The following is a 23711-nucleotide window of genomic DNA, read 5'->3' on the forward strand; positions in this document are numbered from 1 at the left end:
AGGTGGGAGTTGTTTCAGAGTTGTGGTGGTTGCTCTGTTAAACAACCCATGCCTTGCAGTAAAACTGTTCTCCAGTGACAAGTGGATTTTATATAAGATCCTATAAAAGTGTTTCTGCTTCTCTGTTATAAAAAATTGTTAGGATGTATAAGAAAGTCTTTGAAGATTTATTTAACTCCAGAATTATTTAAGCACTGCTTCTACAAAGCTAATAAAACCTGTAATTTGTAGGAAATGTCTGTTTAAAGCTATCTTTTTGGGTTGGCCTGCCTGCACATTGCTGAAAAATGGTGAACCTATTAATACAGGAAATTATCATAGAAGTGCCTTGGTGCTGTAGGAGCTTTTCTAGGAGCTTTTCTACATATTTTAATGAAAGGATATTAAGCACTTATATGAGTAGGAGTCAATTTGTGAGCACGTCTTGTAAACCAGATACAGATGTGTAAATGTCTGTTCCCTTTTCTAAACCAGAGACATGAGGAATGTCTCTGCAAGGGTTTTGAACTTAGGCTTAAGAAGCTTTGGTTGTGCAACTGAATTTTTTTTCCTTACTGTATGTAAACAAAACAAGTAAGAGAGAAACATTACTATGAAAATAGCTGATGCAAATCCCAGATGAGGCTCTAACATTTATGTGCCAGACTTCTGGAAGTAGAAAGGGGTCACTGTGTAAATGCTTCCAAGTAAAATTTGCTAGTGCTTGACTGTTCCTTGGGCCTGAAAAAGGGAATGTAGGAACCCCAGAATGTGTGTCTGACCCCACACTCTGGGGAAGGAGAGGGGGCAGCTACTCAGGGGTGGCAGCAGCCTTGGTCAGGAACGGTGCTGGCAGCACTTCTGGCACATGAAATCCATCAGTCCACCTAAACTGCTTTCCCCTGGATAATTTGAGTCTGCAAGACACTTGTACAGCGGGATGAATACGTGTTAACACAAGAGAAAACATGGCAGACTGATTGTGTGGTCTCTCTTCCTAATCAAGTTACTTTGTTTTAAGACTGAGTTTCCATATATTTTTTTTTCTGATGTTTCACTATTTGGAGGCTCAGATATTTGTGTGAAATCTGTGTCAAACTGTCTGTGGCAGTTTTTGAAAAAATCAACTGAAATGAAAGCTGTTCCACAGAGGAAAAAAGTGCTGTATTTTTAACTTAAACACTCAGTATTTTCTACATTCCAAATGGTCCAAGACAGGGTGTATTGCAGTATGTAAAACATGGAAGCATGTCTTGCCTCATGATGTCTTCAATTCAAGCCTTTCCCAGGTATAGTGATTCTTTGGTTAACTTCAGAGTTTGGTACCATGTAGTTGGTAATAATGCAGGGTTCAAGTCTGATGGATTATAGAAAATGCCAGACAATACAATTTCCATGATAACTCAACTGCTTTTCCTTTAAACATGTGATTTATTTCCCACAGGAACAATTATACCTGCTGATGAAAGAGAAACAAATGAAATTAAATCTTCCACACTATTGTACTGAGCAGAATGTAATTTTCTACAAATTAGGGTCAGCTACATGTATAGATATCTCCCTTTTTTCTCCTAGGGAAAACTAATTTTTTAGCCTGCAGGGAACTGGATGGTACTAAGTAGGGTGGTACATGATGCAGGGATGAAAAACAAAGCAACAAAAAATCACTGTTTCCTCCAGGCAATTTAATGGATCACTTGTAGAAAATGATAGTACAAAAGGGAAATTGCTTTGTAGACTATTGCAGCACAGTCAATTTTGGAAATCATGAGCTAAATTTAGGGCAGTGATTTAGCAGTCAGGATTTCCTGTGCATCTCTGAACAGGACTCATCAACTTTGTGGCTTTACTGGACTAACTTGATACCTCCACAGGTAGAAAAAAGGCTTTGAGACAGCACAGGGAAGAACTTGCATGTCTGTTCTGGGTGCTAATTTCCTAAACACATGTCTTAAAATAGCAGAAAATTTTGCTGCTTAAATGAGTGAGTACAAACTTGATGGATTAATTATGTACATTTAGGATGAGATTCTGCAGTCATTACAGCATAGATTGCATGTCTGCAGATTATTTTAACACGTCTGAAGGAAAGCCTCTTGATTAAATACAAAATGCAAGATATGACATTTTTTCCTAGCTCTGTGTGCAGGTGGAAACTCCAACTGCATCTAAACTCCATGCCAAATGAATTCAACTGTGTCCTCTCTCTCCTCCCCCCTAAGCTCAGACTGTTGTGAAAGACACACAGGCAAGTGAAGCAGAAAGGAGTTGCAACATCTATGATTCCAGTCAGAAATTTAAAAATATGTTTCAATTCAATTCTCCCTCATTATGCTTTGTAGTTTTGCCCTGGGGTATTTGCATAGGGGCCCATTCATTTTTGTGACCAAACCTTGAAAATGAGTACTCTTTGCTATCCAAATATACTTGTAAAGTGAGTTTAATTCTTCAAGCAATAACTTTTTCAATAAGATTTTCCTCCTAAAACTGTGTGTCATTAAGACCTTATGCTAAGATTTCTTTCTGCTCATTAATTCAGCCGAAGACCGCACTCGTTGTTCAGCCAGGCTGAAGCATTTTCTGATAGGTGACTGCATCGACCCTGGTACTGAAGCAACCCTTCAATAAGCACATCCTTTGTTTGCAGGTGCTTGGCTGGATCAGGAATGGGGAGTCGATGCTCAATGCGAGCCTTGTCAATGCCAGCTCCCTCTCGGAGGCTGAGCAGCTCCAGCGAGAGCACGAGCAGTTCCAGCTGGCAATAGAGGTAACACCAACAAGTTAACTTTGTTTCTCCTTCCCAGGTGTACAGCAGACAAAAAGTTCTCATGGGCATCAATCATTGCTTTACTGAAGGAAGGGGAGGAATAGAGGCTTTAGAAAATCAACTTATCACTAAACTCATAATGTAGCCAGAGGCTAACAGTGGAACAAATTATTTATTGCCTGCAGCTAATTCTTCTGGCTGCCGGATATCAGCTTCTCCATTCATGGAAATGACACTCAGGCATCTCCTGATAATTTCTTTGATAAAAAATGAATAAGATTAAAATTCATAAAGTGATCTGCAATGGGAAAAGTTTGTCAAGTCAGTGTCTTTCCACATCCACATTTTTCAGGTCATTCCACAGCATTCATTTGTGAATATTTTTTTACTGGATAACGCTCTCGCGCTAAATGCGTGAGAGCATGATCCAGTATCTTTCATTCAGCTTTCTTTTCATGAACACCAGAAAAGAAACTCATTCCAACCCTCATCCTCAAATAACTTTGACAAAGAGGCAAGAGGGGAAAATTTTAATAATTGACTCCTAAACTGCTTTTCCCCCTTCTTGCTCTGGAGTAACAACACATCTTTAACCTGGCCATGGGAAACTGATTGTGAGCCAACCCATTTGCCTCACTCACAGGGCTGGGAGGAAGAGCCCCTGCTCTGACCAGCTTTCCTTTGATTGAGAGGGTAGTGAAGGGCTAAGGTCTGCCCTGAGCCGGGCACTAAAAGATTCCTAATTAAGCTCAGTGCTTCATGAATCTCTGTTATTATGAGCAAACCCTATACTCACAGGGTGTGCTCACATCAGTTGCTAGAGAAGGTTCCTTTCTAGCATTGGTTTTTCCTGTTCTGGCTTAAAAGGTGTGTCTGCTTCCCAGATAATATTAATTGTTACTTTTTACAGAGAAAAGAACAGCTGAAATATATTCATATACTTGAAAACTAAACCAACCTTTAAATTCTGCAAGTATGGAGATTTGAAGAGAGGCCTGACTGAGGGTGGGGGGAAGAGGAAGGGATGTCTCCTGGTAAACTTGAAGTCAGTCAATATACATTACTGTGATGCTAATAAGTATAGAGTTTAAATCTCTGCTGATGACTTATTTTGATCCAGCTCTGCTCAGAGTAAGGAAGGAACAGCTGTTGCAGCTCCTAAAGGAAAAGGAAGAAGTTTTTTATCAATTCTGTAGAGCTGGTTGGTACCAAGCTGTGCTGACCACATCTTGGCAGCTACCCCCAGACAGCAGTGGGGAGGAAGACACCCACTCCTGAGTTATCCCAGTTTCTGACATTGGGGAAGTGCTTGCATTTGGTGGTAAATGCAAATTGCAGAGGGAGAAGAGGGTTACACCACAGTAAGGGGAAAATAAGTTTCTGAAAGAAAAAAACACTAGATTAAATATTTAAAGTATTTAAAGCTCAATATGGGAAAGAGATCAGCAAAACACACAAAGCAGAATCTTCTCTAAAAGCATTCTAGATGTGGAATTGATTTTCAGTTTAAATCCTTCAAAGTCTATTTCAAACAAGTATTACAATTCTGACATCAGTAAAGCAACTGGATATTAAATTTTACCAGTTGTTCTTTAGCATCTTTCTAAGTTTCTGCCAAGTATTAATCCTTTTTGTTTCCTAGTAGCTTTCTCTACATTACATTATTCATCAGTGTATTACTAGATGATTTCAAGCTTTTTTCCAGGTTCATGGCTTAGATCATACAACTATCACATGAGAATTTGTCAGCAGCAGTTATAAATGGGACATAGCACAGACGAGTCTCAGAGATTTTAGGGCTTCTGTTCAGAAGATTAAAATCAAATACTGGACTTAACCATGTCTGAACACAGTTATTCAGGAGGCTGTGAAGGTATGGGGGCTATTTTAGCAGCCCACAGAGGAAGACATAACCACCACTTGGGAACTGAGAGGAGCTGGTATAGGCTGAGGAATGGGCCAGATAACTCAGTCCTGCCTGTAAAGTGGCTACTGAGCAAACTGGGGAATGGTGGAGGCAATGGTTTGACTCTCCCCAGCTCTGACCTTAAAGGTAAGAGCACAAGTCTAATCTCCAGTGTGCATGAGCTGACTTTGAGAAATGGATCTTGTAGGGGCTGCTACTTGTGATAAAGTTCATGCCCTTTAGTAAGACATCTTCATGTTTTCTGGGATTGATGTTTTGAACAACTGCACTAGTAAAGCTGCTGATGCCAGGTAAACTGCCTGGTGAGAGCCAAATTAGGATGATCAGGCCTGTAGTTTGCCAGCTGTTTAGAGTTTGCTTTTGGGCTGCAGGTTGTGTGGGGTGCAGTCAGCACTGAGGCTGGGTGAGAGCTCAGCACAAGAGCTGCCTGCACCAGGCTCTCAGAACAGACCCCTGGGAACCCCACCCCGTGTTACTGCCCAAGGGGCAGGAGCTGACCAGTGGAGCCAACCCATCTTAGCAGTGCTTACATGTTCCAAGCTTTATTAACATGTTGCAAATGTGTGTCAATAACTGAAACTAAAATGCTTTGCAGAAAGTGACTGTTAACCGAAGGTAACTCTGAAAATGTTTCACTCTCTCGCATCCCCATGCTCACGCCTCGCTTCACCTTTCTATCATACATCTGGCACATCTGTACAACCTCTCTTTCCTCCCCTCATACACAGTCCCTCTTTCATGCCACTTCCTTACAGAAGACACACCAGAGTGCCCTGCAGGTCCAGCAGAAGGCCGAAGTGTTGCTGCAGGCTGGACATTACGATGCCGATGCCATCAGAGAATGTGCTGAGAAGGTGGCTCTGCACTGGCAGCAGCTGATGCTGAAGATGGAGGACAGGCTCAAACTTGTCAATGCCTCCGTGGCCTTTTATAAAACCTCTGAGCAGGTGAGCTGGACACTGTCATTTCTGGGCTATAGCAAACCAAGTCTGAATCAGTAAAAATTCTTTCTTTGACAAGTAACACCAAAAAGAACCGAGACTCAAACCAAACCAAACATAACATCCTTCCCCCTGAAAAAAAAAAGACAAAGAGCAGCATGAAGTTTTTAGTAACTTTCATCCTAAAGTTTTCAGTGTAGCAATATAATTTATGAAGGTGCATTTTTTGTTGGGTTTGTTTTTCAATTTACCCCTTTCAAACAGGATTAATTTTTGAAATCCCACCACTTTTGTTTCAAGTTCTCATGATACTTAGTTTTGAGGAATGTAAGTCTGCTTTTCCTTGAGAACTGCTTGCAATTAATTTATTGTTACTTTGTGAGCCAATGTTTTCACTAGTACTTAAATACAACCATGCCAAAAAAGATGCCAAGATTGGAAGGGATTTTTCTTACATCCACCTGCAACACAGATAATTACAGCAGGAACCCATTATATGCTAACACAACTCTACTTTATTCCAGGTGTTCATGAATTGCAAAACACATTCCAGTTGGCTGCTGGCATGGTGGGATTATTCATCCCTTGCACAAGCAGGTGCCCTTTATACTGTAGTCAGTGAGAATTAGTGTCACAGTGTGGCTACTCGAGCAGCCTAGGCTGATGTCAATTACTGCAGCCAGGCAGTTGGTGTTAGCAGGGACACTGCAGGAACCTGTGGTTTTACACAAAAGGCAGCAGAGATTGCCAGGACATTTTCTATTGTTATTGTCACACAGTGAGATCCTCAATTAGAAAACCAGACAGAGGAAGATTTTTAACACAACTAGATAATTCATTAGAGAAAGAGTGTAGTTTTCCTTAACTTGGAGGCTGTAGATGATCCTTGGGCCACTTTTTGGTATAATTTGTTTAATGTATTTTTAAGACAGTTTAAGAGGAATTCATTCCTTATAATTAATATATTTCACTGAGAAGAGTTTCAAACAGATTTACAGTCCCTGATGCATTCAAGACCAAAATGAATTACTACTGATGGAGGAGTGTGAGAAATGAAAACTGTTAGGGGATTCATTAGAGCTTTAGACGGTTAAATGTGCTGGCCAAAATATGCATTGCCAGTAATTTATCAGTTCAATCTCTTCCTGTTTCCAAGTCTCAGATAAGCATACTGCAGTGCCCACCAGTTCATTCACTGGTTGTGTCTATTCAGCAAATGTGTAGGGCAAAAATCGTTCAGTCTTTGAATGCTCATGAACTCATGCTGCAAGCCTGTCATCTTCTCTTGGGCTGCACAGCTGATCTACAGTCCTTAAGGGTCTGCTCCCTGACTGCCTGACAGTGGAGTGAATAATTTACTGGATCCTGAATGCTCTGAGTATCTAGAAAAAGGAGCTAAAAGAACAGGGAGAGTGTCACATGCAGCCAAACTTTTTCATGCCTGTCTTCCCCAAGTATATTATGTTCTTGATATTAGTGGTGAAACCCTGGATTTCAAATAACCCAGTTTCTCTCTGACTTCATTGACAGCCTATTTTATATTCACTTCTCTCATCACCCTAACAGAAAAACGGTGTTTGCCTGTGCAGGGACAATTCTTTCTGGAAATATGTGAATCCCAGGCAGTCCATTTATTTTCATTCTTTAAGCCACCAAAGTCCAATAGAATGTCAAGGTTTTCAAGAAGTAAAATGGAAATGCTTTTCTGTGCCTAAATAACACATGAAGCACTTGCTCTTCACTAAATTGAGGTTGAATGCTGGTTTGCATCCAAGCAAGAAGATGATTTCAGATTGCCAAGTGCATGAGGTCCTTGCATAATGCATAGTGAATAAGCCTGGCAGCAGGATCAGTTACCAGCTCACCTTAGTTTTAAAGGGGACTTAAAAGTGGACTTCAATGTGCTGTTGATCAGAGTTACATGAAAATGGCCTGTGATAGTGGGGATGATTGGGGAGTAATTCTGGAGTCTCCTCCAGACAGTGCTCTTAATCACGTTGGGTCCCCTGAATTACAACTGTGTTCATACTAAAGCTGCAAGAGTGAGCAGGAAGAAGATGGACATTGCTACCTGGATCCCAACAATAACTGACTGGGTCATCTCAGCTCTGGAGTCTGTAGGAAGAGCCCTCTGGGAAAGAAGAAGAAAGTTCCAAATGTCCTGGGAAACTTTTGCTGTGTCTGCACAGGCCACTGAGAATAGTCTCAGGATCTGCAACATAAAAGACTCAGCCTTGTCTGAGGCAAATGCCTAATTTCCAGTGTTGGTTAATTTACCTCATTTCCATTGTTCTACTATTCTACCAAGACAGAACATGTGTGTGTGAGCCCTGTGCAATGGAGACCTGCATCCAGCTAGATTGTGACCCTGATTTAAAGTCTATTGGTTTCCATCAGCCTTTAAAAAATCTGTATAGTGAGCAACTTAAATGCAGCTGAGGAGAATTAGTTCCAGCTTCAGACTTTGTTTCAGGAAAGTATTTAAGCCTGTGCTTTTCTTTAAGTATGTGTTAAGTCCCTTGACTTCAGTAGGATTTAAACATGTTCTAGAATAGGGATTGTTTCCTGAATCATTCACTGGGGCTGGACTGACCCTTAATTCAGCCTTCTGTGTTTCCTCCCATTATTCATTAGAAGAGAAAAATGATTTATTGGCCTTAAACCAGATAAATTGTATCCCAAATAATAAAGATCGCTATGGGTAAGAAAAACACCTGATCATTCTGTCTAGGGCCTGTTTTATACCCAGTTACCCCCATGCTGTGGCCCATAGTACAAAAATGAAATGTCATTGACCTATATTGAATGTTCTACTCCTGGTTATGATTGTGGCTAACTGAATTGCTGTGCTATGGACATGTTTCAGGTGTGCAGCGTGTTAGAGAGTTTGGAGCAGGAATACAGACGGGATGAAGACTGGTGTGGAGGCCGAGATAAACTTGGACCAGCAGCTGAGATAGACCATGTCATCCCTCTGATCAGCAAACATCTGGAACAGAAGGAGGCTTTTCTCAAGGTCTGATTTTAGTTCTCTAATAAATCAGGAAAAGTCTCCATTAAGTAGACAATTCAGAGCAGTGTTGGTAAGTTTGAGAGGAGGCTCTGCTGTATAATTCCAGTTCAGCTACTGGCTGGCTGTATAAACCCTAGGCCAGTTTTACTTTGTTATAGCAGGGGTAATGAGCATTATTATCAATACATATCTCAGAGAGATGCCATCAAGACCAATTAGGTGGTGTTTGTGCTTGCAGGATGTTAGTTGTGCTGGTTCAAAGTTCAGTTCTTAAAATTGCACCATAAATGACAGGTATTATACATCATTTTGGTGTTGGCTTGTACAAACCATCCAGCATTTCAAATTTTGTCCTCCAAGACAATAACTGAAGAACTAATAGTAATTGAAGCAATTTTGTCTCTGCAAAGCAGCACTAGGATGGAAAGAGAGATTTCTTCCAAGTGCAGCTTTGGAAGAGCCAGGGATCTCCCAGGCTGAAAAATGAAATGTCAGCCAGCCTCTCACGTGCCACTAAAACAGATACACAACAAGAAACTACACTTGCAGTCAAGACTTAAGAAATTACACCTCTAGATTTTTACATTTTTTGAAACAATGAGTACTTTTCTTTAGAGATGGGTTAGATTTGGTTAGACAGAAAATGTGTGAGGTGCTAGTTCTTAACAAGCAGTTGTTTTATTACTTTGCCTTAAAATTAGCCACTATATTAAATATTACTCATGTTTTAATACATCTGTGAGACTGTTAGTTTATTAGCTGAGTTTATTGACTCTTAGCTGAAATTGTTATCTTCTCCAATGAAAGAGAACTCCTTGTAGTATAAGCAAGAGCTCCCTTGGTCCCCTTTGCTTTCTTTGCTCATCTTTACTGATTCTTTTTGTTGGGGGCTGTTCTCCCTAGGCCTGTACCCTGGCCCGGAGGAACGCCGAGGTGTTCCTCAAGTACATCCACAGGAACAACGTCAGCATGCCCGGAGTGGCGAGCCACACCAGAGGGCCCGAGCAGCAGGTCAAAGGTTGGTGCACCAGAGTACTGAAGGTCTGGTTTGCCTCCCCCTCTGCAGGGTGCTCCTCCTGCAGTCTGTGAATGTGCTCAGAAGGCAAACTCTGTTCTAGCATCATTTCCTTTACCAGATCACTCTGCAACTATACGTGTTTTGTGGTGGTATCTTGTGGATGTGGTCTGAGGGTTTGGTTTTGGGGTTATTTGAAGCAGCCCCTTTGAATCAATGCTTGTTTTTAAGAAGTGTGATTTTGGGCTCTCTGCTTTTGGGAACAAGGTCCAGGCAAAGTGATTCAATTCATCGTTTCACAGCTTATTTCTGAATGCACTCAAGGAATCCCTAGTGATGCAGATGTTTTCCTTTGCCCTACAGCCATTCTGAGCGAGCTGTTGCAGAGGGAGAATCGGGTCCTTCACTTCTGGACCCTGAAGAAGCGGAGATTAGATCAGTGCCAGCAATATGTTGTCTTTGAGCGCAGTGCCAAGCAGGTAGTGTGAAAACCCCACCTTGTCCTTCCATCCCAGCAATGTGCAAAATCTCCATGTAACACCTCTGTGTGGGGCTCCTGTGGCAATCTCAGGTTGTGTTTAAACACTGTTAGTTTTGAAAACGTGGCAAATGTAGGTTTTAAAACAACTTAAGACAATTTCAAAACTCAACAACAAAATTCACTATTTTTCTCACCTCAGATTAATTTCTGTACTTGTTCATTTGTTTGAAAGTAAATATAAGAGCAAACTTGTTTTATTGAGCTGTTTCTGAATGAGAGAACTGTTTTCCCTGCAGCTTATATAGGTAGAATTCCCTACACTCTTTTTTGTCCTAGGAAACACAGAGTACCACTTTGTATCCTTTCCCACCCGCTTTCATTATTTTATTCTTTTTGTGTATTCCTAGACAGTGTTTTAGTATACAGGGTATTAAGTCCCAATGCATTTGATATTCTTTGTCTGGCAGGTTTGTTTATTTTTTTTGTCAGAGGATTACTTCTTGAAATACAAAAACTGTTTATTTTGTTTTTGCTTTGGTGTTTTTGATATTCACAGGCCTTAGACTGGATCCAAGAAACAGGCGAATATTACCTCTCTACTCACAACTCCACAGGGGAATCAGCAGAAGAAACTCAGGAGCTCCTGAAGGAATATGGGGAATTCAGAGTACCTGCCAAAGTAAACAGTTCCTTTAATCTAATTATACCATCTACTTTAGTCTGTATTTATGGTCCCATTTCAGTACCTTAAATCTCTGTAATAATATTCTCTTGATTTTATAGTTGCCCTCTAAAAATTCCTAGTCCTGAAGACAAATGACTTTTGAGAACTTTTAGCAAGATATAGACACAAAAAGGAGGTTTTTTCCACCTTGATTAGTAGTGGTTATAGAAAATTTCTGTTCCTATCAGAAGGAAGAGAAAGTCCATTTTCATAGAGAGTTCACAGCAATCTAATAAGACATTCCATCCTCAAACAATCACTCCAGAATGGCATAGAGTGACTAATTGATCTGAGCACATCCAAGGTCACAATGGACTCCTGGTCTCTTTCTTCTGTCATTAAAACCACAATTTGTCTCACTAATTCCAGCTGGGTTGATCACAGATGATCATTTATCTCATTAGAAATAATCTGCTGATCCCACCAAAGTACTTTAAATAGATGAGTCTTTAAACTCTGGGGTGAACATTTTTGAATACAAAACTGCATTACCAAGAATATATTAATTTATATGGAGCAATTCTGGGAAATCTGGTGGGGTTTACACAGGAATGGTGATTGGATCTGTTTCAGACAAATTAATTCAAACCATGGGTAATTTATAGACAGTGAATCCACAGGGGTATTAACAGTCTTTGATAAGGATGTAAATTGCAGAGTTGGACTGCAGGAAGACCATGGCTTTGGCATTATGTAGCTGCATTTAACTGTGTCCTGAAATTGATCTTCTATAATCCTTAAATTCCTCCTTAGGCTGTCCATGCTTGTATGGGTTTGATTCACGTGCTTTGTGGTGTTCTTGTCCACTTCTTTTAGCTTAGCTTGCATGTTTCTGAAAACGTGAGATAACTAGCAGTGGATGGAAGGTAATTTCTTCAGACAGGACACATATGACATGTTTTTTAACTACTTCTGAATTCTAACCACACATAATTACTCTCCCTAAAATTACATTCTGGTTCATAATTTTTTATCAGAATAATCCAAATTCGTAACAAAGTTTCCAAACCGTTTGGACTCTTGACTTAGCCTAGGATTGAATTTTAGATGTTGTTCATTATTAACCATTACTGCCTGTTTCTTTCACTGGCACATCTAAGTCTTGCTTCCTTGGGCTTTTCTACGGCTCCTACTGATGACGTAGAATATTTTCACTGCCATAGGCAATCTGGTAAATGCATGTCATTCCCAGACTGATGTTATTCTCAAATTAAGCTGTAGCTGAAGGTTTTCCTGGTCCCAGTAACTTTCTGGCCAAACCAGAAAAATTGTTTGGAATGCAAAACCACCAGTAGCTTTTGGGAAAGATCACCCTGTAAATACTACAGGAAGTTAGATTTTTACATCACCATACCTAGCCTTGCTTAGGTACCCATTTGATTTGTTAGGATGATGTCTGATTCAGCTCTTAATCTATTATGGTGCTGAAAGTTCTTTAATTTAGCTTCATGTTGAAATCTGCTGGATGTTTTCTGGTGTGATGTGTGTTTGTCCATGTGTGGTCTGATCACTGATAATGTCAAGTATCTGTCAGCGTGTCTTGCTTCAGGCATGGTGGAACATCCTCTCTGTCTTTGACAACAGGCTTGCCAGTGCCTCATTTCCTGGGATAGATTTGGAGTTACAGCTAACTAGTTTATAACTAGGTCCTATGGGCCAGTTTTGAATAAGGGGCTGTCAGAGTCTAAGTGGAATAGAAAACATCTCCGGGAGGTTTGGGGGTTCAGTGTGTTCTTTGGAGTTCAGGCATCTTTTAGCTGGTTCTAACTGCACCTAAAATAAAATACTGGTGGAGTGTGGTGGTCCACAGCTGGCCTGGAGGCCTCACAGTTATAAACAGTCCCAACTTTATAATTGAAATGTGATTGATTATATAATTACCTCGCTTATGTAACTGGAGCAGTAAGGCCCGTTGGAGACAGGCCCAGGCCGTTGGGGATTCGGGCTGCTATTGGCTGGCTGGGCTGGGTGGCGACTGGCTCAGCCAATGGGGATTGACCACACGTGCCTTCCGGTCTATATAAGAAGAGGTCCCAATAAAGTTGCTGCAGGACCTTTGGATGTGTTTGTCGCTGTCCTGCCTCCGATACATCACTGTGACATCTGGTGAACCCCAAAGTGATTTCAACAAGCCCCCGTGTGTAGAGCAGAGGAGGCAGGAAGGCAGTGGGAACGGCTGCCTGCAGTGTGCAGAGCTGCTACCCGTGGCGTGTAGAGCCGCGGAACCCCGGCAAAGGCAGAGTGCAGAGCTGCAGAAGACGCTGTGGAGAGCCGTGTTTGGGTCCAGACTCCCTCCCTCTTTGGGGAATTAAGAAGCCACTGGGATGGGAGCATGTTGCTCTACAACAGAGAAGCCTACCCTGCAGGTATGGACACCTTTGATAAAGAAACGTGGTCTAAAGTGTGACAGCCGGGCTCTAACTGCCCTGCTAATGTGGTGCAAAAACCAGAAACTGAATGTGACTGAAAGTGTCGCTTTAGATTTTAAAACATGGGACCAGGCTGGCAGGCTCATACTTCAAGCAGCTGCTATTGGAGACGAGGCTGCCATTGGCATTATTAAGCCTTGGAGACTCAATGGACCTGCTAAGGCAGCTACAGGAAGAGTAGAATGCAACAGCAGCAGAGGAGGCACTCACTGGGTGAGGAGAACCAGGCATTGGGAGAGCCAGCAGTGTGGACACCACTATGGGCGCACAGTGAAGCAAAACGGCCATGTGGAACTGAGCCATCATGCCGGGACACCTCTCCCATAGAGCACACTGTGGCCACTAGAGACTGCCTTGTCCCATGCCAGGAGGTACAGACAGCAGGACCCAGCCTGGCCACCCCAGAGTGGAACCTAACCATGGAATAGCTGTGCCTAGCGCTGGAGCTGATTCATGGATGGATCCCAGAAATACATCACCACAGGTCCCCAGATACCCAGCAAACATCATACCCAGAAGCAGACCACAATTGGCCTGTGGTCTCAACCACAGGGTCTGAAAGTTGGTGCCACATGCACTGCTACCAGAGCTGGAGTTACCCATGTAACACCTACTGGCTAGGGGCACCAAAAGCCAGAGCCACCATTTTTCTGCAGACCCCCGAGACAAAGCCATCATCAGTACAACACCAACAGCCGTGCCTGATCCAGTCAGCGTTTGGCACCAAGTAAAGCTAGCAGTGATAGCAAGTGGGGATTGTGAAGCTGCAGAAGTGATTGATGTGCCATTATCGGGAAGTCAGCAACTGAATATGGCACAATTGAAGCATACCCGGTAATAAGGGGTGGTGGAAAAACACTGGATAATTATGTAGCATTTCAATGGCCAGTTCATTCAGAACTGCATCAGCTTGTAGCCAAGTACGGCCTGGGCTCACCTGCTGTCACCAATATGCTGCGGTTTATAACAGAGGAGGTTACTCCCTTTGATATTAAACAGCTTGCCAAACTAATGTTTACAACAGTCCAATATATGGTCTTTGAGTCAGCATAGTGACGCTGTGCAGAAAAACAGGAACAAAGAAACCTAAAGGTCCCCTGAGAAGACCCACATTATGAGATTGAGTTCTCTCAGCTTTTAGGACTACCATCATTAGCTTGCCCTTGGCTCCAAGCCAGGCTAGATCCACCAGTGCTGGCACAAGAAAAGGATTTGGGGATGCAAGCATTGCTCAAGGTCATGAACATGGCAAATCCAACCCAGACCTACTCAAAGACCAGTCAGGGGCTTATCAATTATCTACAATTCATAGAAAGACTGCAAGATGCAATGGAGAAACAATGAATAAATGTCGAGGCCAGAAACCAATTAGTTTTACAGTTGGCCAAGGACAATGCTTATGAGGACTGTTGAAGGGTCTTAGAATTGTTGCCAAATGAGAAGCCATCCTTGGATGAGATGATAAATGCTTGTGCCAAGGTTGGATCCCATGCCCACAACGTGTCCTTGTTAGCAGACTCCGTAGCGGCAGCTGTGAAAGTGACACCCCTGTGCTAGAGATGTGGACAACCAGGCCACCTAAAAGCCAACTGTCCTCAGAAGTCTACACTACAAGGGACAATTCACAGACAAAGGAATACAACTTGTAGCCAGTGTGGAAAAAACAATCCAGTGACCAGTCAGTGCAGATCCTGAATTCATTCTGACACAGTTTCCTTTAAGGACCAGGGAAACAGAAGACCCAGTGTGAAGGGGAGACATGTGATGATACAAACATCTTCCCGCCTTCCTGTCTGAGCCTATGTGACCAGCTCACGGGAGGACCAGAGACACAGCCAGAATGGATGTTTCCACATCCATCTTAACAACCATAAGCACTTTAAAGGTACACAGGGTCCCTCTCAAGGCCCACAGGCCCATCTGGAGAGGACTGAGTGCACTGTTTATCCAGTGCTAGTCTACAAGGTATTTTTGTGCAGCCTGGCATTATTGATATAGGTTTCACTGGGAAGATACACGCTTTGTTTTCAGCCCCTACTCCACCTGTGACAATCCCTGCAAAAACACAAATTGCCCAACTCATCCCTTTTAAGTCTCTTGTCCCCAAAACAGAGCCTATAGAGCGAGAAGACCGAGGCTTCATATCCAACACAGTGGATACCAGGTGTGCCCTACATCATGGGCAGGACTAGAGACAACATCCTCATGATGATCCTCCAGTGAGGAGACAAAGGACTCTGCACGATTCAATGTGAATAACACAAAAGCTGTTGTGCTTTTAAACATTGTTTATTTACTTCTTATCTTGGTCTACACAGTCACACACTGTTTAATTGGTAGCTCCACTTTGTCCGCACATCTCTTGATTGGTAGCTCTACTTTGTCCATGAGGCAATCACTCATCTCTTTCTTAATCTAATTGGTAGATGCTGTAAACGTCATTTTATTCGCTTTGACACCCCTTTGTCAAAGCAAAGGTTTTCTGCTTCTCTCTTCTTTCAACATCAGCTTTTTTATCCACAAAGATGACCTCATTCTTTAGTTCCAGAAGGATAGGCTGGTTCAGTTAGTACCTGTCCATTTTCCTGTAAATATAATCCTACACTCCAGCAGATGTTGAGGAGCAGTGACTTAAACAACTTGCACACCTGCCACACAGAGAACTAGAATTTCTTGAGATGACAAGTCTATTTAAGGCTTTTATCTATTTATGGACATGAAGGTTTTATACATATTTAAATGTGAGGACTTGACCTGAAAATTTTGAGACAGATTGTTTTTCTTCATGATTGTTTTTCCTACAGTTCTGAGGGTTGAAATGTTTCTTGTTTTTAGACTTAAGTTGTAAATGTATAACTTTTTAATCTATTAGCCTGCAGCATGCCAATTTGATAACTTGTATTGTTAGTGGATCTGTCTGACAGCTCCAGAGAGTGAATGTTACGACTTCAAAGGTGTATGGGATCATCACCAACTGAAAAGAGGCTGGGCCTGTCAAACTGAGTTGAAGGTCTCCTTCAAGCTTTTCAAAGCTTAAAAAGATTGAGGTTTTTACACAATACTGTGTCTGTCATCTTGTCTGCAAGGGCCCTGCAGAGGATGACAGACACTGTTTTGTATTTAAAAACAAAAAGGGGGAATTGTGGTGGCCTAAAGCTGGCCTGGAGGCCTCACAGTTATAAACAGTCCCAACTTTATAATTGAAATGTGATTGTTTATATAATTACCTCGCTTATGTAACTGGAGCAGTAAGGCCCGTTGGAGACAGGCCCAGGCCGTTGGGGATTCGGGCTGCTATTGGCTGGCTGGGCCGGGTGGCGACTGGTTCAGCCAATGGGGATTGACCACACCTGCCTTCCGGTCTATATAAGGAGAAGCGGTCTCAGTAAAGTTGGCTGTTGCTGCACGACCTTTGGGTGTGTTTGTCACTGTCCTGCCTCCAACACATCACTGCCACAATGGAGTAGTAGACCATGAATTTGGATTTAAATTCTGTTTCTTTTTGAAACAGAGTATTAATGACTCAAAATCACTTCCTGGGCTGATATGTGGTTTATTGATGACCTTTCTACACAGATTTGAAGATCCACCAGGTATAGATTCAGAGAAACTTGGTGCATTTTATGAGGCGTGATTTTAAAATCTTGTCTTCTGCTCCAAGGTTCACCAAAAATAAGCCCTTTCATGCGGGAAGGAGCCATGTATAACTACCAACATATTTTATGTCTTTGTGTCTGTGGGGTTTCAAAAACTTGACTTTCTATCTTCTTCAGCTTCATAAGTGTCCTTTTAGAAATGTCATTCCATGTTTTAGTGAAAAAGTTTGAAGTATCTCATTCTGTACAGACCCTCTTTAATGATATATAAAAATAGTGAGCTTCTTTTGACTGCTGTGTGTGTTAAAAGCAATGGAAATAATGATGAAACATAACCAAGGACCATATTTTGGGCAGCAAACAAAGGAGAAAGTGAAGCTCCTCATCCAGCTGGCTGACAGCTTTGTAGAGAAAGGACACATACACGCCACTGAAATTAGGAAGTGGGTCACCACCGTTGACAAGCGCTACCGGGACTTCTCTCTCAGGATGGGGAAATACCGCTACTCCCTGGAAAAAGCCCTTGGAATCAACCCAGAGGTACTATAAGACCCTGTCCTGTTGGGGTTTTGTGCCAGAGTCACAGAGGAAGGTGAAGCCTCTGGTATGAATGCTGTTGGTTTCCATGTGGCCATTAGAAACAATGAAAACTCAGCCAGCCCACCTGGCCATGCTCAGAACTGCTTCTGGAGAAAAAGAGTTAAAGGCTTTTTCTGTGGTGGGTCAGTGATGTGAGGAAAGGCAGATGAAGACCAGAAAGATTTTCTAAACAAGTGTTTGCACCATTTTTCAGGAGGGAGGGTTCATTATTCAGGGGAATAATGAATTATTCAGTTAATTAATTGAATAAAAGTCTGTGTTAATCTTGGTGTAGACTATAAATCTTCCCACACCATTATTTTTGTGTCAAACTCTTAAGTTTTCATTGTCTCATCCTTTAACATAAACAACTGATCCCCAACCTCATCTCTGAACTCTTTCAGGGGAAATAGAGCATCATAAGAAGCAAAAATTTGGATCTCCTGCTATTCTCTGGCCATACTATTAAGGAAGAGTGCCAGAAGCAGAAACACTTAAAAACCTTTCAGTCAACAGCTCTCTGGAATTAAGTATCAAGATTAAGGAATAAATTTCCTCACACCCTCATAATGCTTTAACTGCACTGTTCCTTGTAGGGCCTCTGGTTTACACAGAGTTCTGACCACAGTCTGGAAAGGTATTCCATGGTAAATGGCCACTCAAAATTGTCTCTGCATGGTGCTCTACTTTATCAGACTGTTTTTTATCAAGTCCCGTAATAGACAACTATTTTAGATATGAAAGAGTAAGGTAATTTAGACATTTTTATCAGTATTGATTCTTAGCTAGGAGAAACAGTGAATATTGCAATGAATATAATTTCTGGTTTTTTAAGACTTCTCTCTCAGCTTTTTATCTCTTCTCACAGTACTTCTACTTCTCTCCAAATTTCCTTTTTGATATTATCTTACATTTGTCCCTTCTTACCTCTTTGATCTCATGAACATGCTGCACTTTGCACGACAGTAAGATCGCAATGAAGTTCAACTCTGTACCTTTTTTGCTTTTGTTCCCTAGGATAACAAAGACCTAGAACTAGATATCATTCCAGCAAGTCTTTCAGACCGGGAGGTAAAGCTGAGAGATGCAAATCATGAAGTCAATGAAGAAAAAAGGAAGTCAGCCAGAAAGAAAGAGTATGTTCCCAGACACTCTGTCTGCATGGCACAGTATCTGCTAAAGAATAATTCTGTGGTATTTGCATGACCAGGACTGACTGACAGTCCTGTAACTCCTTCCAGCTGCAGAGCTACTGAGATAAGTCTGCAGGTGTAGGGCAGAAATTGTTACTTGTAGGTTAGAGAATTTCAGAACATAAAGGTTGAATTTGTTTTGGTTTTAATCAGAAGTTAGAAAGGGAAAGCAGTGAGTCAAGCACTTGGATTAACCTTGATGTGGTGGAGTTGCTTATTGCTGTCTTGTTGTATGTAAAAAGTAACATGGGTGGGAAAAAATAAAGAGCATCTTTGGATGTCTAAGTATTATCTAAACATCAGTGACCCAAGAGTTCACTTGAAGTTTAGGTTCGAATTTCAGCAAGTGTAGGACTGAGAGACCTGGAAATAGTTCACATTAGAGGAAATACTTGAGAAGTGCTTGTTGCATTTAAATCCATAAACACTAACTGTTTTCACAGTATCCTGTCTTATTTTTTGTGTAAGAATATTGGGAAAGTGTTTCTCAGCCCTCTGAATTTGTTACTACAGGTCATGATTGACAAGAAATCACTTATCCTTTAGAAAATGTTACACTTGGTCTGCCTGTGGCAAATTTGCAAAACACCAAGAATTTCAGCTTTGAGGGGCCCAGCCTCAGGGTCTACAAATACCATTCTTGTATTTCACAGCATCTGGATTTTCTCTGGTCAGGTACCAAGCTGTTGAAGTCTCTTCAAAGTAGTGGTGTCTCCCAAACCCATTTGTGTTGCCCCTGAAGGTAAAGTTTTAGGGTGACTTCCCACTGACTGTCAGCAAAGATGCAAATGTTGTTGGTGAATCCTTAATCCTTGGGGCAAAAAATTTCTGAGAATCCACTGATAGTTCAGGGTGGGCACATAGATGGTAAATCCCATGGACTCAGGGTTGCAGGAGTACAGCTTAATAGGATTTTGTGCAGAAAAGATTTTTAGAAAAAACTCTACCAGGGACTGGATTATGAAGTGGTATTTTGATCATGGACTGAAAAGTGCAGAGTAAGGCAGCTGAAAGTCTAGGTTGGAAATATGCTTATTCCTTAATACAACAGGAGGATGCTTTGTTTTCTGTTCATTGTAGAAATGCTCGTAATGTCCAAAACACCTAAAATACTCATTTTTTTTTATTTTTTTTTTTTTTTTTCAGATTCATTATGGCTGAGCTGCTGCAGACAGAAAAAGCTTATGTCAGGGATTTACATGAATGCTTAGAGGTAAGTTATGGCCCAGGAGGTCTCCTGTATTTCCTGGAAGCACATGTTGTCCTCTGCAGTGGGGATGTTCATTTAATGCACAAGCTGTGCACACTGATTCAAGGAGCCTTTCCTTAAGGATTCAAATCTATTCCTTTGAATCATCTCATGGTAGAGAAACTTCTGGATTTGCACAGTCAAATACCTTGTCTAGCTGTACAGAAGGGTGTTCCTAAAGTAGATAGTGATATTCAAGGCAAAAATCAGAGTGTAATTCAGTGAAATCTGTCAGCTTTCACATTCCTGCAGTCTGACAGATTTTTATGTGTCTAATCCTACTGAAGTGGCAGACCTGGCTTATCTTTTCAGCTGTTTCTGCCTGCAGTTTTTGGACACCATCAGGTGGACAGCAAAGACAAGTGTTGGCATGTTTCTGCTTTTTCTTCAGACAACTTCAAAGCATCAGCACTTTGAATTTCTCTGGAGAGCTTTCTGTAACACTGGAAAATTATTTTTTTATAATTAGCTTGTTTATTAATCTCAAAGTACATAGTTCCTTTTCAACCTGTGTCTTTGGCAATGAAACAGGGAGATCTATTCTTTTCCACTGTATTTATTCACAAAATTAAGAGTTTCTGGTGTCTTCCAGACTTACCTCTGGGAAATGACGAGTGGAGTGGAAGAAATACCAGCTGGGATCCTTAATAAAGAACACATCATCTTTGGCAATATTCAGGAGATATATGACTTCCATAACAAGTAGGTTTTCTTAACAGTTCTGCTAATGTTCAGGCACTTGTGCATCTCTGTGGTTTCTCCAGAGAATCCCTACACACACACCTGAGTGTAAAATAATTGATCCAAATTTGCAAAATAATGTCTGATTTCTTGCTTTGTTTCTTTCTAACTTCACCTTCAGCTGATCAACAATGTTAAAGCCATATTGTACCAGTGGATCTAGTCTGGACCCTTGCCTGTCAAAAATATGATCTTGGAAAACACAAAGGGGAGACAGTGGAATTGTTGGCATGAGCTGGGTTAATAAGTAGCTTTCTGCCACTTCTTGGAGACTTTCTGTATTTAATCTGTAACTAACAGTACCCCATCTTGTTAAGATAAGACTGTGTACCAGATCAGCTTAGAGGGCATTGTTTCCATGGTATAATAGGAATGCAACAACAGTTATAAACTTCACATTTAGGGGTGCTGGATCCAACAAGTTCAGTCTGAATTCCAAATCTGTCTTCAGGTTACACTTTAAAAACAAACCAGAGAATCCTTCCCTCTTTTAGTTCTAGGACATTTCAAGAGCTTCATTCAGATAAATGTGCTAGCACATAAACAGGGCCCAGCAGAGCAGAGCATGCCCTGTGCATGCTTTTGTGCAAGCAGCTTCAAAGCATATCAGGATAGCAGCCTGACTGCCTTCCCACTTCCCTTTCTCTGTGGTGCTGGTTTTGTTCTGGTGGCCCTGCCTGATGCCATCTGATTACCCTCCTTTTTGAGTTTCCACTGTTCCCAGCTACCATCCCTCCAGCCCTCAGTCATATCACATAGCTTCTCACTGCTGTCATTTCTCTTTTCTCTGACCCCTCCTCCTGCAGCCTGCTGCTTCTGCATAATCATTTTTCCCTCTAAAATTTCTTTCTCATTATGCTAAAATAAATTTCCCCTGTCCCCTCTACCAGTGTCCTCTACAGCCTTCTCTTTCAGATTGTGATCTTAAGGCATCCTCCAGCCTGATTCAAAATCCATGTCCAAGGAATGGCAGAAAAGCTGGTGAATGGTCCAGAAAACATGTTCTAGGAGGAGCAGCTGAAGAAACTGTTTCATATTCTTTCCACCCATACATTGTACAGGGCTCTATGTGCAAACAAGTGTCACTTGTGGTACAAGCTATTCAGAGAGAGTTGGTTTAAAAAAAATCTCTAATTTGGAAGTTTACTACTTACCTGTGAAATGTTGAGCTTGTTTAAGTTGTTGTCCTTTGTCCAGTGTGCTGAGTTGGGTGTTGGGAATCTGGCAGCTTTGGGCTTCCCTTGTTGCTCTTTGTCTGAACCACTACACAATAATTCTTTGAAGATCTTTGTTCAAATAGAACAGTCCTGAACACACTGACTCACTACTCGGGATTGTCTCTTTTTCCTTTCTGGTGGAGTTAGGCATGACTGTACTCAAAAAACAATGCAGACCTTGGCAAGTGACACTTCTTCTGCTAGCTGGACACTTGGGTAGCCTCATAATCAAGATACAAATGTTGGTCATTTGGACTGATTAACTCATTGGTTATCCTGCGTCTCCTGGGTATTTGACTGTAACTAGTTACATTGGTGTCTTCTTTTTTCAGCATTTTCCTAAAGGAGCTGGAGAAATATGAACAACTGCCCGAGGATGTGGGCCACTGCTTTGTCACCTGGGTAATGAGGCTGCTGTTTCTCTTTATTTATTCAAATTAATTCCTCTAACACAAATGGGAACAAGCTGGGAAAATGTGCAAGGGTCATGTCCCCGGTGATTAATGGGATTAGGAGCTAGTCTGGAACTACAGCTGCTGTGTCCTTCACCTGCCCCAGGGTGAAAGTTTCCACCTTCTCCTCAGCAACTGTATGAAGGCTTTCCAGAGCCTCTCTCCTTTTCCTGACTGACCACTACAGCTTTTATTTACCTCTGCTGATTTTTGTTTAGCAGAACTTCATCAAACCAAACCTGTTTTTAGGGGTGACAGCCATGAGAACTCCACAAAGGCATGAAGAATATATTTTATCAACTTTTTTTTCCTCCAGAAATTAGTGTCAAATTTCTGAGCCACTGTGCTCTCTCATTCCATTATGCAATGCCAGGATAATTTCCAACAGGACTTTGAAATCCTGATGCAGAGTCTTAGTGAGCGTAGGAGTCTCTGGGAATTGGCTACAGTAATTTGTCTGTATGAAAGCTGTTCTCTTTTCAAAATATTTACCAGTCAAATCAGCCATCTTTGTGTTTTGTCTGATTTCTTTATTCGTGTATCAAAGCTAGGAATTAGTATTTTAAGGGTAAAGATGGTACCATTTTACCAAAAAATGACCTTGTTTAGATGACTTCAGATGGGCATTTAATTTAAAAACATGTCACAAGTCTTGATGAAATGGATTCAGAAACATCATTTACAAAGAACAGCTTACCTGCTTAGGAAAGATGAATGCATTTATGTATCATTCTCTGCAAAATCCTCATGGTACTTTAAGATACTTCTGCATCATCTCATCAAAGATTCATGTCCAGAGCTCTGTGTTTGGTAACAGATATACATCCAAAGCTGCCTGCACAATTGCAGGATCCTGTTGTTTAGATATCTGGAATACAAAAATGCAACAGTGGTAAAAGGAAAACATCCTCTTCTTTTATTTCCCTCCCTCTTCTTGAGACCAGAGTACATTAATAAGAGGTGGGAGTGCACAGATGTTTTTAATTTCTGCTTAAAAGTAAACAAATTAGGAAATAAAAAGCAAAACACTCCTAGCACAACATAATATTTGAGCCATTGAAGTTTGAACCAAAGTAAGAAAGGCAAGTCTAGGCCAAGTGTCACAAATTTCAAGTGAAAAATGTTGGCTTGTGCCAGTTTAAACTAGGTGAGCCACTTGGCAGTTTGTAACTGGCTTTATCTTCAAGTAGGTGATAGAGTCAACACTTCATGACTGAGTTTTGAGACCTCCAAACTCTTGTGTAACATTCTTAGAGCTCTTAGAAATTATTTTACAATTGGATTAAAGTTTTAGGCCTTCCCTTTGTGATATTTGTTAAAGAAAGCCTCCCTCAGAAGTGCTCAAGTAAGGTATGAACCTTAAAGTCTTCTGCTCTTAATTTCCGCTCTTGTGCTGCTTGGTGGCAGG

At 41.4% G+C, this 23711-nt stretch overlaps 1 protein-coding gene across 14 annotated transcripts in view; it reads left to right on the forward strand.

Annotated features, from left to right (window-relative positions):
• Positions 1 to 23711, forward strand: part of KALRN (kalirin RhoGEF kinase) — a 470986-nt gene that overhangs the window by 311129 nt on the left and 136146 nt on the right. For 13 of the 14 annotated variants that reach the window (XM_019007406.2, XM_019007405.2, XM_019007391.2 and 10 more), the window contains 11 exons: positions 2627 to 2746; positions 5402 to 5620; positions 8481 to 8630; positions 9531 to 9645; positions 10006 to 10121; positions 10680 to 10802; positions 17230 to 17412; positions 18469 to 18587; positions 19791 to 19857; positions 20486 to 20595; positions 22184 to 22253. In XM_019007406.2, the coding sequence (XP_018862951.1) occupies positions 2627 to 2746; positions 5402 to 5620; positions 8481 to 8630; positions 9531 to 9645; positions 10006 to 10121; positions 10680 to 10802; positions 17230 to 17412; positions 18469 to 18587; positions 19791 to 19857; positions 20486 to 20595; positions 22184 to 22253 (1392 nt within the window). The remainder of the gene's footprint in view (positions 1 to 2626; positions 2747 to 5401; positions 5621 to 8480; positions 8631 to 9530; positions 9646 to 10005; positions 10122 to 10679; positions 10803 to 17229; positions 17413 to 18468; positions 18588 to 19790; positions 19858 to 20485; positions 20596 to 22183; positions 22254 to 23711) is intronic. The other variant, XM_033516121.1, reaches the window with a different exon arrangement.

The sequence above is a fragment of the Parus major genome, chromosome 7 (assembly GCF_001522545.3).
Source record: "Parus major isolate Abel chromosome 7, Parus_major1.1, whole genome shotgun sequence".
Taxonomy (NCBI): domain Eukaryota; kingdom Metazoa; phylum Chordata; class Aves; order Passeriformes; family Paridae; genus Parus; species Parus major.